Raw genomic sequence first — 20,086 nt, forward strand, 5'->3', positions numbered from 1 at the left:
TTAGGAGCTGGATTCATCTTTATAAAACATTCCCACTCTGGGAAGTTAACACAGCTCTGAGCTGAAAGCTGAAACCCATCTCTGCTCCCCAGACTTAATCACGTTTCTTGATTTCTTCTAGATCAGGACCTTTGACGGATTAGAAAGTTACAGGAGTGTCGAGTTATTGATCCCTGGGCAGCTTGCGGGGCCTGTGGCTGAGAGGCCTGAGACCTGGAGCAGCTTCTTGGTCATGCCGGTGGGCCATCATCCCCTGTGGGTAGCAGGTGACAATAGCTCTAGAACAATCACGTTCTCATTTCCTCAACATCCCCCTCCTAGGTTCCACCTCCCCAGTGTGCCTCAGAACTCTTCCTAGGGGACCCTCTAATCAGGGCAGCTGCCCTGGGTCTTCCCATCTCCCTAGCTGGGGCCAAGTTCCTTAGTCTGGAATTTTCTGGCATCCGACTTTTCTGACTCACCTGTCATTTTTGAGTTCTTTAAACCCTAAACAAGCCCACTATGTATTGTTTCCCAAATATGTTCCAACCTTTCTTGCCCCGTCTTTGTCCCTGAGATTGATCCCTTCAGCTATAAAAGTCTGACCCATTTCTGTCAGCTGTTCACTTCTGGGTTATCCTCTGACCCTCCATCATACTCTTAGCAGCATTCGTGGGATTCATTCTCTCAAGAGCTCCTGCCAGCAGGCCTTCATTTTTAAGCTCAGCCCGTTTAGGCCTACAACAAACACAGTGCCAGGCACACAGTAGGTGCTGATGGGATGGACGACTGTAGGAGTCACAGACGAGGCTCTGTGTCCATGCAAGTTTCCTCTCTCCTGAGTGGGAGTAGGATGTTTGTCATGTTTCTAGAGAGGTCCTCAGAGAGAAAGGCAAAATTACTGTGATAGACAGTAGGCTGAATACAAACATACAATCTAATTCTCTTTTAGGTCTTAAATATTGTTGATAGACTCCCTGTTTGAACTTGTGAATGAGGAAAATCCAGGGGGCAGGACCCCGCTTCCTCTAGCTCCAAAGGTGTGGAGGCCCGAGTCCAGCGCCAGTGCACTGGCGGTGCTGTCTTCATCTCCACACTCAAATACGCTCCCCTGCCCCTTCCTGCTGCGCTGAGCCTAGAGACACCCTGGGTACCAGGGACTTCTCCCCCTCCCCCATAGCCATCTCCCTACTTCCCAAGTCGCACCCCTCGTTGGGGCGGGAGGGGTGTCTGGCACACAGTGTCTAGGAATTCTATCTTCCTCCACCTCTGACACTTGTGCTCCCTCCAGCTGTGGTGTGGATGACTTGGCTGATACATGTCACATTTGCTGGCTTAAAAGGTTTCCCTCTCTACTAAAGGATTTGCAAAATCGAAGTCTTGAGGTGCTTGAGAGTAGCCTAAATTATTCTTTTAAACAAGAAGCTGAAGCAGGGAGAGTCAGCCAGAATTAGCTCTTTATTCATCAAGGTGGAGAGACTCTTCCTAGAATACAGGAAGGCAGGGCCCAGGTGCTGGTTCTCTTGGTGCCCATCATAGGGTCTGGTCCGCTGAGATAGCGTGAATAATTGCTGGTCATTAAGTTGACTTTAGTTTTTGGTTGACCTTTTACCTGGCTACTGATGATCTTGTGATAGCTAGTACTAGATAGCCATCTTCAATCTTTTGGAAGACAAAATTAAAATTGGTAAGCCTTCTCCACCCACTCAGTTTTGTTATCTGAAGATGGGGGGAAGGGGGCTTACCCGCGTCACTAAAACAATAGCAAGGACAAACTAGGACAGACAGCGTGACTCTCCACCCAATGTAGAATTTGTCCCAAAGGGTAAACTTGAAAATCCTCTTCAGTTACTTGATCTGAAATAAGAGTCCACTGCATTGCTTGGGACTTTGAACCCAACCCAAGGGTGTTTCTAAAAGTAGAGTAAGTTTTACAGTGTGTCTGTTAGAATGTCTACTAGGAATAGTTTTACAATAGGGTGGAGCTCCTTCTAACTTGACTGAGGCCCTAAATGTACAGTGGAAATAATTGCCACCAGAAGTCTGAAGTCTCGTGTTTGACTTCTGATATGCAGGCGAGCCTGTGACAACTAGACGCACGTGAGCAGTACCTCTTTGGGGCTAAAACTTTGACAGATCAAGACCTCTGACACTCAGTGAAGGGAGAATGTAAATCCCACCTCCTTAATTAAAAACTCCTCCAGGGTAAGCTCAGTGCATGCCTAAAGTGGCTATCAGTCATCATGAATAACACCATGAACCCACTTTTATTAAACCGGTTGTCTGCAGAAGTCAAAGGTGGGCCAGAGAAAAAGATTCATTTAGTTTGGAGATTTCACAATAGGATCTCTCAGCTTTGTGAAGTAATTCCACAGGAAGACCTTCAGATAAATTCAGCTATTTCATTTCTGGGGTTAAAGGAAAAGGGAAGAAAAACAAACGACTTCTTGGAGTAAGCTAGAGTGTCATTGATGCTTTATTTACATGCGTCACCATTTCTTTTACAAACTAGATTACGGTTTTAAATGGAATACACAAGGCAATATCTACAAACACCAAGGAAAGTAAGTACTGCATCTCTATTTCATTTGGAAAGGGGAAGATTCCCAAATCAAACTGGTTTTGATTCTTACGAAAGGTGGCAGAGTTAATTCATGGCAACAAATGGTTAGACAAAATCCTCAGTAGGAATGCAATATGATAGTGTTCGCTTTGAAAGAAAGGATGAGGTGCAAACCAAAGCATCAACTGCTGGACTCTTAGGTGTTTGCATATGGCCATGCACCATATTTAATTTCTAGTTTGTATGGGGTTTGAGCAAGAAATTGAAACAGATAAAGACAGTTTTACAGATACTGTATACAGATTTTTTTTTCCATTCATGCAACTTTTTTTCTTAAAAAAAGTTAAACATGTGAAGCCAAAACGCACAATACATTTTTTTAATATTAACTAATTGTTCTGGTCCTCCTTCACATCTGTTTACATTTCCCGTGTACATAATGTGCTAGGACAAGTATACAAGAAAAGACTGATTGCCAGGCAATGAGATAATTTTAGGGAAATAAGTGACCATTCACACAATTCTTTAAAGCAGCCGCACAAATATTTCTGGAGTGTGGCAGAGGCCTAGTAACCAATCACTCACTAAAGAAAAATACATACAAATAAAACCAAATGAGAGGAAAATATTTCATTCATTCAAACTGCATAAAATGTTACCTACTAAAGATTTCAATCAAAAATAACACACTTTTCAGTTACTTGGGCATCTGCCTTCAGATCTCATTTTCAGACGTGGTTTCACAGGGACTTCCCTTTCCCTCGTGTGCTCTGCCATCCCCAGACTCTGGGCGAGGTCAACTTTTTCGTACCTCTTTGCCAGTGATTGCACTTCTACAAAAAAATACGCTTCTCTTAATTAAAAAAAAAAAAAAATTATGCCGAATCATAGTTATTCCTCAAAAACTGCAAGGAAAAGAAAATCAGTTCAGAGCTGTCAGGGTTTTGTTTCTGCTTTCAGAGAGAAAAGGCAACATTTCCAGCCCATAGCATCAGCGCGTGAAACAGGACTGGCTCTTTTCTGCTTTTGTCTTGACAGTCTTTTTCCATGAGATTCAAACGAGCCTTATTCTTTAGGCGGAGTTCTTTAGGTAGAGGTGAAGTCCGTCCCTACCATCTCTAACAAGTTTGGAAGCCTGAAATGACACCCTGAGACTGGGCATACCTGTCCTGAGCAGCAAGCCAGGTGGGAAGTGACACACTCGTGATGCAGAAACTCAACACCAGACACAAAGTCCACACTGAACAACATGTGTGCACGATCCTTCTGATAAAAGAAGAAATAACTTCTGAAATTTTAAAAAATGTGTTTCAGTCATTATTATATTGCAGAGGATGCAACAAAGGAAACAGACCTCAGATTCATTCACAGTTAATGGGGTACGTCGAACCTGGCAGTCTGTCCTCACACCAGGACAATGAAGATTTGTGATAAAGCTCTTTTCTAACTTTGGTTAAAAAGGTATCTGGTTCTGGAGCCCCAAAGAGAACAGCACAGTCCCAGAGTGCATGCCATGTTTTCAGCATTAGTTACCCTTCATTCTAGATTCCCATCAAAAAGTAGAAGGCTCCCTAATGCAGCTTATTTAGAGGCTGAGGGTAGCCTCAACAGTTCTCGTGAGGATGCGAACCTCACAGCTGCCAGGCCTCCAGTGTTATGAAGTATTTTATGGAGACAGTCCAGATCAGAAGACCTAATATGAGAAACCCAGGACGCTGAGAACTCCATGTGGTGATCAACAGCTGGTTGTTCCTAAAAAGCAGGGTCTCCATCTGAGAGACAGAAGGCTTAGATTGCACCTCAGCCCAACAAGACCTCCCTAGAAGTTGCTAGTCTAAGAGAGCCTGGCCTTTCTAGGTGGATGACCAGCAGAGGGTGGCCGGGGTGACAGCAGGACTGCCAGGATCTGTTCATGCCTCACCCCCTCCTGGGACTTTACCCTGATCTCAGCTCTCCACAACATTCTACATGTAGATGATATTTGAGTTATTAAAACAAATACTTCAAAGTACCCCCCCCTTCCACCACCATTTTCCTGATCTGCAAGGTGCCTGCCCTGTTCTCAAACCTGTGTCCCTCCCTCAGCTGTGCAAAATTATAATCTGATTCTAGGACATTTTGTAAGACATTCTGCCTGAAATCCAGCAAACATCAGGAGGGTGGGGGTAAATGAGATACCAGATGTCTGAAAAGTATTCAGTGTTTTAAAGTTAAAACACATTTGAGGGTTACCTTTCTTAATCCCAAAGTAACTCCCAAGGTCTAAAAAACTGCTAGGCAAATAGCTATTTTGTTAGTTTGCTTGTTTCTATGCGCTCAGGAGAGAAATTCTCAGGGCCCGGCGTTGGAAGTGCTCCGATCCTCCCATACTAGATAACCCTCCACCCGCCACCACCCGCCGCCACTCCAGCTGCTGCCACTGCCGCCCCACCCAGGGCAGCATCACTCAGGCACCCAGAGAGGCGGCATGCTTCCACTGATGTTGGACAGTTCTTGTGTACAGCAGACTACCAAAGAATCAAGGAAGTGGCTAGCATTATTATAAAGGAATATAGTAAGCAAAAGTCTATCTCACTGACAAGCAGACCATGTGGATAGCATACATATTTTTAAAAATTATACATACTTTTAAAATGAAGATTATAAACTTGTAGCCATTTAGAAAAGGTGATATGCTACAGGTCTACTATAACCACAATTGCACAACAATTTACAGATTCAGTAAAAGGCAGGGTGAAATCAACAGGGCCATCGCTCAAACATAACAACCCAAGCGAGGCGGGAGAGACGTGTAACAATACCGAATGGAACTTTCATTATGTTAGGAGCTATTATCACCACCATTATCACCCCCAGAGGAATTATAAAGCAGAGGTGCACAAGGGGGCGCCTGGCGGCCGGTGGTGGGTGCAGGGGGGTTGGGTGGCACGTCCGTGTTGGTGGAAGGGAGTCAGTGCCCACTGCACGGTGCAAGCATCAGCAAGAACTCATGCAGGGAGGTCTGTGCTGGAATACTAGCTTGTATTCCTAACGCCCATGCAGACTGTTCCATTTTTGTACTGTACATGATAAAATATATTTATACATTTGTTTGCCTAATGTTTTTTATGCAAAGAAAAGAATCTTCATCTATCACTTTGGAGAAGTATGCATATGCTGTGCTAATCAGAGCGCCGTCATACCAGTTTCATAGGTACCAAAGGTGTTCCCAACTATTCTGTCTACCAAAGCGGGTAACTAATCTCACGTTCTGGGTTAAACAAAAAGCACCTATACAGCACCATAACTTTTGGGGAAAAAAAATCAAATCCATAGAAGCAGAAAAGTAGGGAGGGGAGTCACAACTGCCCTATCTTGTACTTCCATCATGTCACTTGCACAATTATCTAAGCCTATATAAAAAAATCAGTTTGTATGCTATTGCCTTTCACTCATACACGTCTAGTAGGTCAGATTATACACAGCAAGGCGGAAAGTAATCAAGGGTGTGTATCTGGGGAAACATGAAGTTAGAGAACTCCCACTGCACTGACTCGGGCTTGTACTCTCCACACATTTCTCCCTGCAGGCTTACTGCTCACCTGTAAGTTTGTTTCTTCTGCAAAGCAAAACTACTTTTTTTTTTCCTTTTCTCCTTAAAAACTAAATCCTCAAGTGGCACTTGGCAATAAGTGGACAGCTGAGCTGATGTCTTTCCTAAAAAGATCCTAATTTCTAACCAACATACTGAGGATGCTGACAGAAGACTCAGGCCCTGCGCGCCTGGCAGTGTAACCAGGCGCCGGGGGTCTCATCTACAGACCCCCCTGACTTGGAACTGAAGCGTACTGGAGGGACGCTGAGCCCCACTCACGCTGCCTTTGCAGGGTCAGCCCTGGACTGGTGCGCGCACAGCTAACAGTTGTGCCATTGTTCAATTTTTAGAAAAGGATAGTTTTCTACTAAACAAAAGACGAAAGAAAATCCCCCTCCAGTTTATGTAATTTGTTAGTTTGTGGAGTTCCACAAGCTCAAATGCTTGTGCCGCCCAAAGCCAGAATGGTAACTGGTACAACGTTTTCCTTCTGTTTTTAAAATCTGCCAGGGGGAAGAATGGTTTAACATGTTAACAGGAAAATACTGCAAGTTAATGCATGTGAAAAACTCAGAAAGTTCAAAGGAAAACACAAAAACAACACTTAAAATATCCCATAAACCATCGTGATGTTCAAACACCACGGAATCACCAGGGGGGCTCACGGTGTGCTCTGAACAAGGATGGGTAGTGCTGACAGGGTGCTGTCCTTCGCTGGCAGGTGGCTCATCACCCTGTACAAGGAAGATTTGCATACTTTATATATAGAGTTCTGTTCCAGGGTAAGTGCTTCACCCAGGGTAAGGGGCCATTAACAGTCTCTGCTGGGTTAGGAAAATGGCGCGGGATTCACAAAGGTGTTAAGCTGTAAACGGTATCACTGTCCACTTGCTGAGAGCAGATTTGGCAAAGGGTTTTCTTGGTAGGTCTTGTGTCAGTTTGAGGGTCTAGAGGAGGAAAAAAGAAAACCAAAGATGATTAAGGACATTGGAACAGCAATAGTGGGCACCTCACGCTTCATCTGTCTCTCATTTCTTCACCCAGCCTCCCAGCCAAGGAAAACTCACAGTAAATCTGTTTTGCTACACTGGTTTAAAATGTCTGAGTTCTAAGGACAAAGCTTGGAGACAGTGTACCATATTTCTGTGCTTGATTACAAGATGCTCTAAAGGTAAAAAGCCTAAAGGAAACAGGGTCATTCACGTTGGGAGGTTAACAAAGAAGAGCAAATTAGGGGTATGTCAATGGGTTCTTTTCAAGTTAGGGACATCCAAGGTGAAATGGGGCTTTGTTCTATTGATAGATATTTGGATTGTGGGGTTTCCTGGAACACAGAACTTTCATGCTAAAACCAGGTGAGTTAAGTCACCCTAAGCTTCGGAGCTGGACTTTCCTGGTTCTCCCCCACCAGCATCACGGACGAATTGACCTGGGTTACCAGCCTTCCCAATGATACCCCAATACCCGGGGAAATGAAATGATTCCTTTCCACAAAGGCAAATGAGTCCGCACTGCAGGATGGGAGTAATCATGCCTTCCTCCACTGTAAAAGGTGTAAGTAAACGCTACATGGGCCACCTTAGGAATTAGTTTTTTATACCAAAAACCTGCAGAGAAAAAAAATTATATAAACACCAAAATCCCCCTCAGAAAATATTTCACTAACATGATCATGATCATCATTATTACTACTCTTTTGCCTCCAACAGCCTTCAGTGGCAAAACACAAAAAAGACCTGAATGTACGTATCCAAGTCTTCCTAGACTGCAGGCTACCACTGAGCCCAGCAAATTTAGAGGAAAAGAAAACATATTTCCCTCATAGAGAAGTACCTGAAGGAGCTGGCATGACAGGTCTCAAGACATAAGATCTTTTGTTTATGGAGACAATGTTGGCTGTCCTGGTAGAAAAAAAGGTGGCTCTAAGCCAAGAAACAGGTAGAAAAGTGGTAGTGAAGCAACATGAACTCACTAGATAAGATGAACAAGTAATGAAAAATGCATCAATAAGCTCACCCACATACATACAAATGCTTCTCCCCCCTTTTAGAGGAGATATTATCATATAGTCACCTGGAGTTTTCACAAGTGTGCTGTGGCTGGGCCAGCTGGCAATCTCACCTTTCACTACCAACATTCAGAAAGACAGCAGGGCCTTGTATTTACGATGTTACATGCCAGGGTCCTTTCTACCCTTGCTAGAGCTCCAAACAGAACCCAAGTTGTCTTATTAGAGGCAGAGACTATAAAAGCAGAAAAGAGGACGCCTTTTTCAACCCAATTTCAATATTTGGTGTCCCTAACAGGCTTTTGGGGAGGTCGTCTTTGCTTTATCCTCGACTATAAAATAATGGCTTGTTGATCTCAGAGGGGAAAAATGCTAAAATAGATATCGGATCTCAGTCTCTAAGAGGAATTTAGGCTGCTGGGGCCAGTGCTATTGTGGTGACAACCTGGGGCCAAAGATGTGGATGGAAAGGGCTTCAGTTTAGATGTGGTTCCTTTGGAACAGGATTTGGTTTTTTTCCTTCACAATAATACTTAATAAACCACAATCTAACCTCACTATGCAATTAGTCATCAGGGGACCACAGTCTCTAAGTCCCGATCCTGACTTACTGTAAGTGCCAAGGGAGACATTGTGAAGTATTACCTAATTCAGATCCCATCCCCCGGTTCCCTTTGGTGTTAATTATTCAGTCATGGAAACCAGTGCATACTGGGAAGGTGACATACTTCATTCCCCAAGTACAGAGGCAGAGCAGGCAACTTGCTTTAATGCAGGGGCTATGTTAGCACAGGAGGGAAGAAGGCAGAGGGCGCCTTACAAGCCCCAAACATGGCATCATTCTAAGCAGACCAGGGTATCAGCTCTCAAGCCAGCAACAGGAGGCCCACACTGGGCAGTCTACAGCAACAACAAGTAACAACCTCCAGGCCAAATACCCATTCCCTCAGCAATAGGCCCAGAGTCTTCAGAGAACTACATCATTAAAGAGGTTGTGTGCTGACAGTTACTCTTCCCTCTCTACAGGATGGGGTTGGAGCCATGTGTGGGGCTATGCCCCAAAGCCTCTGCCACCCAGCTCCATGCCATGCCCCCCACCCGGGCTGCTCAGGAAGGGGACTTTGTGCCTAGTAGCTGAGCCCAGAGAGGCCCAGTCCAGTCTGGAGGCAGCCCTCACAGATGACAAGCTTAATAAACTCCCACTCCACAGGAGAGAAAGACAAACATTGTGAGAACATAAAGAAACCAGATGATCTTGAACAGAAATAAAAAGGAACACCAGAATCACCATTCACTAAGAAAATGTTAGATTAAAAATAATCATAAAGAAGCAGCCACTCATCTGCCTCAGAATTGTAACTACTCTTTGGCGGCTCAGTGTTTGCGAGTGTTTATCTAACTCCATCAAGAGATGAACAAGTAAGGGGGCATGATAAATGATGCAAGCAGCTACAGGGCTGAGAACTGAATGATGCTTAGGCTGGATACAAGTTTTAAGGATTTCAACGCAGCACCCATTATCCTTACATTGTTTAAAGATGCTTAAGTTAACCCTGAGGTTTATGTACACATACCGATGCCCTTTTAAATTTAAAAACACATCAGAGATTAAGTAAAACATCTGGAAAAAAGGGGAAGCATACAGCTGAAGGGAATTACAGCCATCACTTTGCAGTTATTAGGCAACAGGCCAACTACCAATAAACATGTAAATGCTGTCAGGTCCCACCAGTGACTTTCATTAATAGGGAGAAGATCCCCTCCCAATCCAATAAATCAGTCTGAAATGAGGCTGTTGATGCAAGGAAAATGAAATGGGGAGACCAAATGATGAGGCCCATTCTAAAAATATCTAGGGATGCTGTCATCTGGTCTCTGGTGAGAGTAAGTCCCTCTATAATCTTGGCATCTGTAGGGAAGACAAGTTTCTGCCTAATTATCACCACTAAATCACATGATATTCTAAGAAGGGCAACGCCTCCAAAAAACTACACAAAACATAACAGTCCCAATCAACTTTAATCTGGGAATAAAACATAAATGTTCCTACTGCTGTCCTCCCACAACTTAACTCCACCGTGACAAATTTGGATTTTTCAGTACTGTTTTATTTTCTTGGCAGAGAAGAAAGGAACAGGACCCTAATACTAACTATGATATGGAAGGAAAAAAAAAAGTAGGAGGAAATTCTCACAAATGCACGAAGGTTACCCACTGCTTTCCTTATATACCTTGACAAATACTGCCAATGTGCATTTTAGACACTGAATATAGCTTCTGAAGGAAACAGAACAAGCATGAAGTTCTGGCTGGGCTGGAGGTGAAATTCATATTCAGTTGAGGAGCCTCCCTAAACAAAAGTTAAACTTACTGGTTTTGTCTTTCTAATAGGCTCTGATGCGTTCTAATGTAGCATCAGAGCTATATTATTAGATTGATGAGGATGTTTCAGGGAAGCTTAAAACAAGAAGCTTTTTATGGCAAAGGTGACACTCAGATACTGGAAAGACACTCAGTTATTTACACTATTAAAAAAAATAAAAGCTGCAAAGAAATGGAAAGACATCCCCTGCTCATGGATTGGAAGAATAAACATTATGAAAATGGCCATCCTACCAAAAGCAATATACAGATTCAATGCTATTCCAATGAAAATTTCAATGTCATTCTTCAAAGAAATAGAACAATTATTGATGAAATTCATATGGAATCACAAAAAACCCCGAAAAGCCAAAGCTCTCCTGAAAAAAAGAGACGGGAATGGAGGCATCACACTCCCAGACTTCAAACTATACTACAAAGCCATAATCATCAAAACTACATGGTATTGGAACAAGAACAGACATACAGACCAATGGAATCGAATAGAAAATCCAGAAATAAACCCACAGATTTATGGTCAACTAATCTTTGACAAAGGAGCAAAGAATATGCATTGGAGCAAAGAAAGTTTGTTCAATAAATGGTGCTGGGAAAACTGGGTCGCTACATGCAAAAGAATGAAGCTTGACTACTACCTCACACCATACACAAAAATGAACTCAAAATGGATTAAAGAACTAGACATAAGACCTGAAACCATAAAATACATAGAAGGAAATATAGACGAAACACTACGTGATATGCACATCAAAGACATCTTTACAGACACATCACCCAAAGCAGTGATAGTGAAGGCAAAGATAAACAGCTGGAACTACATCAAATTAAAGAGCTTCTGCACAGCAAAAGAGACAATAACAAAAACAAAGAGAAACCCCACCAACTGGGAGAACATTTTTGCACCCAACACTAATGATAAAGGACTGATCACAAAAATCTACAAGGAGCTGATGAGACTCAACAACAACAACAAAGAAAATAATCCAGTCAAAAAATGGGCAGAAGAGCTAAAAAGAAACTTCTCTGAAGAGGAAATGCAAATGGCCAACAGGCATATGAAAAAATGTTCAACATCACTTGTAATCAGGGAAATGCAAATCAAAACTACTATGAGATACCATCTTACACCAGAGAGAATGGCACATATTAAAAAAACTAGCAACAACAAATGTTGGCGAGGGTGTGGAGAAAAAGGAACTCTTCCGCACTGTTGGTGGGAGTGCAAACTGGTCCAACCACTATGGAGAGCTGTGTGGAGATTTCTGGAGGACCTCTAAACATAGTGCTTCCATATGATCCAGCAATTCCACTCCTAGGTATTTACCCAAAGGACACAGAAACATCAATTCCAAAGAGCACCTGCACCCCTATGTTTATAGCAGCACTGTTTACAATAGCTAAGCTTTGGAAACAACCCAAATGCCCAAAAATAGATGACTGGATCAAGAAGATGTGGTACATATATACCATGGAATATTACTCAGCATTCAAAAAAGATAAACACATGCAATTTGCAGCAACATGGATGGAGCTGGAAGGGATCATGCTCAGCGAAATAAGCCAGAAAGAAAAAGAAAAATACCAGATGGTCTCACTCATAGCAGGAATCTAGAAAACTTAAATAAGGGACCAGGAAAATGAGTAACTATTAAGAAAGTGAAAATCAAAATCAACAAAAAACTATGAACCAGAGATACTTTTTGGGGGGTGGGGGGAGGGAGGGGAGGGACTGGGGTCAGAACGTGGGGGTTGCAATTGTATGGGGAATATAAAAATAAAATTTATTATTAAAAAAAAATAAAAGCTGAGTTTATGTAAAAGCTTGTCTAAGTACTTATCTTTCTGCTGTCACCCAGTAATCCCTGGGCTTTTTCAAGGTGGCAGCCTATCTGTGAAGACTGGTGACAAGCCGCTCAAGAGCCCTTTGCCTTATGACACTTCAAAACCTGGACCTAGTGTGAACTGCCCTTCCAGCCAGCCTGTGTGCCATGCTGATTAAACACAAAAGAAGAAACATCCACGCCTGTCACAGCTGAGGGGCAAAGAGCAGGGATTACTTGCAGAGAGGCACTGCCTTTTCTGTTGCTTAAACTGCAGGGATTACTGATGGTGAAAGTAAGTTTGACTTAAGAATATCCTATTTCTGTCTTTATACTGGGACAGGGATTATGTTAACCAATATACTTTGTGTACCCAGAGTCAAATATGGTGATTGACAAGGCAGAAATATATATATATATATATATATATAAATATTGTTAACAGCAAAGTTGCAGAGATTTTCTATTTTTTAAAGATTTGTAAAGTCTGAAACCAATTAAGAATAGAATTTAAGAAGACATTCTTTCAAGGAATAGATTTCAAGGCAAAAATCTTTTTTTTTTTTTTTTTTTTTTTAAATAGAGGCATGTTTATTTATTTATTTATTTGTTTGTTTGTTCTGTTTACACATGCACTGGGTACAGTCAGAAGCGCGGGAGGGTGAGAGAATTCACCAGAGCCAGAGTGGGGAGCAGAGCAGGCAGAAGGACCGAAGTACACTGCTGAGGGGAGCAGCGGGCGGCAGGAGAGGTCTGCGCGCCATGTGGGACCCTCCTCCGGTGGCCGGGGAGCAGCCGGGGATCGAACCGGCGCTGCAGAAGCCGCGGGCAGCTTCGCAACCCAGCGCTCAACCGCTGCGCCACCGGGGAGGCCCCCAAGGCAAAAATCTTTAAGGGCCATTTGGATCCTCCCTGGACTAGAGGTTGTTGTTTTTTTAAAGGTTTATTTATTGATGCATACAAAAGCTGGGGTACAGGCCAGAGGTATGGGGGGTGAGAGGATTCACCAAAGACAGTGGGGAGCAGAACAGGCGGACTGAGTGAAATACACTGCTGAGGGGAGCAGCAGGTGAGTCAGGATAGGTCTGCTGAGCCATGTGGGTAGCTGCCAGGCCGGCCGGGGGATTAAACTCATGCTGCAGTGGCTGCAGAAGCTTCATAGGTTGCATCTTAACCCCTTGCACCACCAGGGAGGCCCTGGACTAGAGGTTATTTTAACCTTAATTATAATACCAAAAACCATAGTTGGATTAAACTATTTGGGGCACCATGCTCATCCAGATTTACTTTCCACCAAGGCTGCAGGGAACAAACCTTCCCTGTCAGTCAGATGGGTCAGGTTCAGTCACATTTTGCCTGGATTCCTCTTCTCCCCACCCATGTGAATCACACCAATGCATTCAGAGGGCCCCTCCAGCCCCACCTTCTCCAAAGGGTCCACTACTCAAGCTCCTAAGCCACTCACCTGGCACCTAACCATACAGTGCTTGGAGTGGTTACTTTTTTACAATGAGCTCCCAATATGTCCAACTGCTTGAAAGCAAATCACATGCATATGTAGCACCTATTTTAAAATGACTGAGACATGGCATTTTTCCTCAAGCAGCATAAATTCCAGTCAGGGAAGCAAAATTTTCCTGATGTATCAAGCAGCCTGGAAAATTGACATACAGAATGGAGAAGCAATAAAGGCTGGCTGAATGAATCAACACCACAGTCCTCTCTTCTCCTCTGCCAATCCTAATACTTAACACTCTTCAAGAGTTAAATCTCCCAAAAGTATTTTAGACCTACTCACATTTGCCAAGGCTTCATCTTATATAAATCCAGACAGAATCTACTGCTGTGGAGCAAGATCTAGAATTTTAATGCCTTTTTTGGTGGGGGGGGAGCTAAAACCAGCTAAAACTCTGGTTTCTTGTAAGATGTAATCATCTATAGATGAATATAAAGAACAATTTTGCTGTGTGGAGATTTCTGGACCTACTAAACATAGAGCTTCCATATGATCCAGCAATTCCACTCCTAGGTATTTACCCAAAGGACACAGAAACATCAATTCCAAAGAACACCTGCACCCCTATGTTTACAGCAGCACTGTTTACAATAGCTAAGCTTTGGAAACAACCCAAATGCCCAAAAATAGATGACTGGATCAAGAAGATGTGGTACATATACACCATGGAATATTACTCAGCATTCAAAAAAGATAAACACATGCAATTTGCGGCAACATGGATGGAGCTGGAAGGGATCATGCTCAGCGAAATAAGCCAAAAAGAAAAAGAAAAATACCGGATGGTCTCACTCATAGCAGGAATCTAGAAAACTTAAATAAGGGACCAGGAAAATGAATAACTATAAGAAAGTGAAAATCAGAATCAACAAAAAACTATGAACCAGAGACGCTTTTGGGGGGGCGGGGGGTGGGAGGGGAGGGATTGGGATCAGAACGGGGGGGTTGCAATTGTATGGGGAATATCAAAATAAAATTTATTATTTAAAAAAAAACAATTTTAATATTTAACTCATTGAATTTTTAAAAAACTACTAATTAACAACAGTATGTTTTTTAATAAAAAATTCCACTATTTCCTACCCTTTCTGTTTATCTTACCATACACATCATTTACTATCAGTATCCAAATTAAGAGTCTTGCTACTCTAACTCTCAAATTGCTGTTATTGTTAAAGTGATTCACCATATACATACAAAAGAGACCCACAGTCCAGGAGGAAGTGCTCAGAGCCATAAACCATGACCTGAATATCACAATGTTTATGTTTGCTGGGTGTGGTCCTATCCTGTGTAACTCTTGAGTGCATTTACTGGCTGGGGAGAGGTGGAGCTACAATTGGGAGTGCATGTCTTTAAGGCTGCGATGTGCCAGATCCCTCCTTTGGATACAAGTGTACTTAGGTAAAGAGTCTGACCATCTACAGTTTCTACTCCAGTACAGAAGGGAGGGGTCTCTAAAGTTGTCTTTTCCTGCTTTAGATAGACAGAGTTTGGAGAGGCCGCCTAACTTTTCCAAAAGTGATTCTGAAATTGAAAGTGCAAGTGCAAAATCAGCTCTTTTAGTTCCACAAATAGTCTAAAGCACTCATCCACCTGTAAGGTAGGTCCAGGACCTGCAGGTGACACAGATGGTGGTCGAGATGCAACAACCACACAAGTGTAACTGAGGGAAGAAACCAAGAAAGAACTGTAAAGAGGGTCTGGAGGGTGGTTCCAAGATTGACAGAAAGACAAAGGACTGTCCTAAAGTCAGCTGTCTGAATAAGATTCCAGGAATGAGATAAATCTTCATCTTGTCAGAAATCAAATCAAACACCCCCCAAGAAAACCAAAATCCTATGGTTCAGATTTCTTTCATTAGAAAGAGATGTGTGTGTGTGTGTGTGTGTCTGGAATAACCCTCTGAACTCTTCATTCCAACTAAGTGATTCTTATCACTTAATAAATAGCATAGATATCAGCAAAAAAAGCTTATTAAAAAAACAGAACATGTAGAATTACAGAGTAAGGTCCATGTCTATTAATGGGAGAGAAAGAAACAAAGCAAAACACCTGCAACCCAGTAGCCTGTCAGAGAGCTGTGGGTTTCAGTTCCATACTTGGTCCTGGCTTCATTGGGAGGAAAGCTCTGGGCAAACAGTCCATTTGCTCTGGGTTACACTGAGCTCAGAGTTGGAAGAGAGCTTAAGGATACAATGACCAGATTTTCTGAATCCAAGGTGGTGGGATTATGTTAGTCCCAAAGGAGGATGGTCACCAGATTGTGCGAGGGGTGTATGGGTCCACTGCCAGGCCACTGCCCACATCATGCTACTTATTGTGTGATAATCTTTCTGCTCCCAGAAGCCTGAAGAGGAACTGGAGCAACTTTATTTCTCTGTGTGGCTTGGATGCCCTGCCAAGGGAGGGGAAGATCAGATTCCCAGGCTCGCTCCCAACAGGCACCCAAGGAGAGATGACTCTATGTACTGCATACAAACCTCCTGCTTCCATCTGGGGCAGAAGTTCCCTTTGTTGGTGGGGAGAAAAGTATCTCTCATGGATACCCCCAAATTGATAGGCAAGACTCTAAGGGACATCAAAGGTAACTGCAATACCTTTTTAATGAAAAAGCCCTGATTGATTCTAGTTTATTGAGGAAAGTAGTTGCTCTTCCTGTCAACAGTGTAAGACTTAAGTGTCTTGGCTGCTTTTTTTATTCCGCATTAATCTCTAGTCATTTTAAATATCAATAATCATTAAATATTTTTTCAAAAAGTTGTCAAGAAACATTAGCCTGTATCAGAACTAGTCTTTACACGAGCTCTGTGAGGTCACTGTTCATTTAAACTCCATTTTACAGATAAGCAAACTGAGACTCAAAGATGAGTGACTTGACTTGACACAAAGCCACAAAAATGGTGGCCTTCTGCCACCCTCCCACAGATTCTCTGCCATGTCACACAGATGTTATTTAACTTGGATTGGAGGGGGTTGCAGAGAAGGCATTTTTAATCCACGGTTTCCCTCAGGGCAGAGCCCCAGAGACAGGGAGCTGAAGTGTGTGGGTGGCTCATGTTCAACTGTGATAAATCAACTCTAAGAATCAAACATAAACTAAGGCAAGGTCCTGCAGGGCTTTTAACAAAAAACCAGCAACTGGACCTAGTTTAAAGTCCGTCCTATTAATGTGGATCTCCTGAAATGGTAGATCCATGTTTTTATTTCTTAAACAAAAACCGGAAGGACAGACAGGTGATAATGAGAAAGGAGGAGGACAAAGCGGGGGTCCTAGAAACGAGCATGTATGGTTGTCACATACCCATGGGTCTTTGTTCCAACCCTCCGTCTAAGTTTTTTCCTCCACCTCAAAAGGTCACCACCACAAGCACTGTTTCCATCTTTCCAAGCACACCATGCATACCTTGAGGTGAGGCACTACTTTGTTGACCTCCATCCCCTGTGCCAGTACACTACAGATCCTCGATTAATGAATTTTCTTAATTCAGGCTTCTCTTAAGAACTTCTACCATTCTGCCAGGCAGCTAGTCCATTCAAAAGCAGAACCCACTCCAAGACTGAGAAAGGCTTGATATATGACAAGGGTGTACCAAAAACTCAGAGAGGAAAGAGGCAATGAACTAAAGAACTCATAGTTCACAAAAGGGGTGGTGACTTATTTCATCAAAACTTTAGGGCAAGATCTCTTAAGGATGTGCCTTTGAATGGTATTACTATGTATGGTTCCTTGGTTTAGGAACCAATGGTAGTCCTATGGTTTAGGAACACTACATACAATCCAACACTAGAAATTTCACAACATACATTAACTTTTAAGCTTTGAGAAGTCTTGCTGGAAACAACCGTATTTCACTTTAACATGGTATTCCTCAAACATTTGACCACAGAATCCATTTTCTACTTCATACCCATAAATATATTAATGATTTAGTATTCTGTCATCCATGGAACCTCTAAACATCTAAACTGTCATTAATATGCAAACAAAATTTTGATTCATTTTATTGTTTGAAACTCTAAACTGCAGAGTAATCTGGAGGATGAGGAAAGCAATGTTTATTTGGAAACCAAATTGAGTAGATCAACAAAACCAGGGGGAATTGGGTGCTATCTCTTGCAGAGTGCGGAGTCTCCATTTTTGTAATAAAACCCAGTGTGAAAAAAATGGGTCCCCACGAAATTGGGGAAGAGAAAAAGTCAGCAAACATCCTACCTGTCTACAAAGCCACAGTGGATAGATAGGCCAACCTCTGGCAATGACACAGAACTGGATCGTGACAAGACTTTTTCAACTATCTCTATACAGAAAGGTAAGTTTGTGAAAAGCACAGGTGGCAACAGGCAGAAGACTCTACCTGTAGAAAATGTTGTGTATGAGATGTTGAGTACTGAGCATTATGAGCTCTCTAAAAAGAAGCATTTAACAGGAAGTTAACAAAAATTTACAAAATTAATAATTTACAAAAATTATCAGTAGAAATTCTGGTCATCTTTGCCTCACTTATTTCTGTTCCACATAAGCTCTGTGGCCAAAAGAGACCTTGCAGAAAGCCATTTATAACCACAGCCGCTTAAAACAAGAGTCACTCAGGCTCTATCACCATGCTCAGCAGAGTAGCCAGAGGTGCCGTGATGCATCATAAAACCAGCAGGCCCCAGAAGAAAAGCCTTAGTGCTCGATGTCACTGCTCTCCAGGGAGAAAAATGTATGTAAGGAATGCACCAGCCTCTGCACAGAAAACCCCTTTTCACAGCTGTGTCAATTTTCCTTTACTGTTGTCAGCACTAAAAAGATCCAGACAGCCATTCTCTCCATGAATGACAGGTCAGACTTCAGGCTTTTTAAAAAGGTAAGAATAAGATCCCTGCAGATGTAGAACTCTCGAGCCTGATGTAGTATAACCCAAGACTAGACTACCACCACAAGTGCAAGTGACTATAGCCTCCATGCAATACACAGATTCGTATTTGCCATCTACTACCTGAAACAGTCTGAAAAGTCTACATCAAGATAAAAACATGACAAAAATAGCCTATATTTGGTTAGAATTAGTCTTACTACCCCAATACAAATATTTAAAGATGTAATAGAATCACAACATTTAAACATGGGTGTAACAAGCATCAAAAGATTTACTCTTTCTGGGAAGTAGCCTGCCTAAAAATTTGCAATGGCTTCTGACACAGGAGTCTGGTTTTCCACCCTGGTGTACTGCTGTGTTTATTTGTAATTGCATAGCATCACATAATTCTCTACCAGGGGCATGCCAGACAGAATGGTAGGTTTCAGGTTTAAAATTAAATATGCTATGCCCCTTTAAAACTCAATGATTCTGTCCTCTTTTGACAGATGAGGAACGTAAAATTCTAAGAGATTCGTTAGTGACGTGGCCAGTGGCAGAAACAAGAAGAAAACTACACCTCCTTTTTTCCTCTATCGGGGCTTTTCCTGGTTGATATTTTCCAGTCTTGTCCTAAAGTAGTTGAAACAAAAGTAAGTGCTGGGCTGCTCCCAAATGGGGTCTCCAAATGCCAGAAGATGAAGATGAACACAAGAGTTTGTGAATTTAGGCATCTTTTGATCAAAATTACAGTCAGACTAAAGTTGCTTTCCCTTCAAGAGGGGACACATGTCAAGCTCAGGAGTGCTTACTGGAAGCTCAGTCTAGCATCCACCACACTAGCTCAAGGACATCTCTGCTACCAATTTATAAGTGTGTGCACCAAGCTTTATGAGTGTCTGAGGGAAGACAGTGCCCAATGCACCCCAGCAGCTGGCATTCATTAACAGGTATGGCTATTTTTTTCTTTCCCTGATAGACCCACAGGTCAAAAGATTTTACACACATTCTAAAATGAATGACATGTGTGAAACACACAGCTCTCCAGAGAAGTATCTTAACATAGCTTTCTGTAAGACTGTCTGTCAACTGGACAGAACTGTTCCATTAACTCCACAACAAGATCAGATCCATTCTGGGTCACATGACCTTTAGTTAGCAAGCTGGGGAGTGAATCTGGAGAACATTATTGATCACTGCTTTAAAAAAAAAAAAAAAAAAAGGCCATGCCAAGAAAACCATTATAGAACAACTCTTGGGAAGCTGGGGTGGCTTAATTTGGGAGAAGTGAGGTTTGAGGTTGTGGCCTCAGGCTTGTTTTGTGAATTTAGGGACAAGTGTCTTCAACAAAGTGACAGCCACAAGTTAAATTTAAACATAAAGAATATATCTTAGGTCAT

At 42.4% G+C, this 20,086-nt stretch overlaps 1 protein-coding gene across 1 annotated transcript in view; it reads right to left on the bottom strand.

Moving 5' to 3' along the window:
- Positions 1-6,976: 6,976 nt before the first annotated feature.
- FOXO3 (forkhead box O3) overlaps positions 6,977-20,086 on the bottom strand; it is a gene marked incomplete at both ends in the record, with an annotated part of 112,000 nt that continues 98,890 nt past the window's right edge. Inside the window, one exon of the mRNA XM_084227897.1 lies at positions 6,977-7,063. Within this exon, the coding sequence (XP_084084023.1) occupies positions 6,977-7,063 (87 nt within the window). The remainder of the gene's footprint in view (positions 7,064-20,086) is intronic.

Source organism: Talpa europaea (genome assembly GCF_964194135.1).
Source record: "Talpa europaea genome assembly, chromosome: 2".
NCBI lineage: Eukaryota > Metazoa > Chordata > Mammalia > Eulipotyphla > Talpidae > Talpa > Talpa europaea.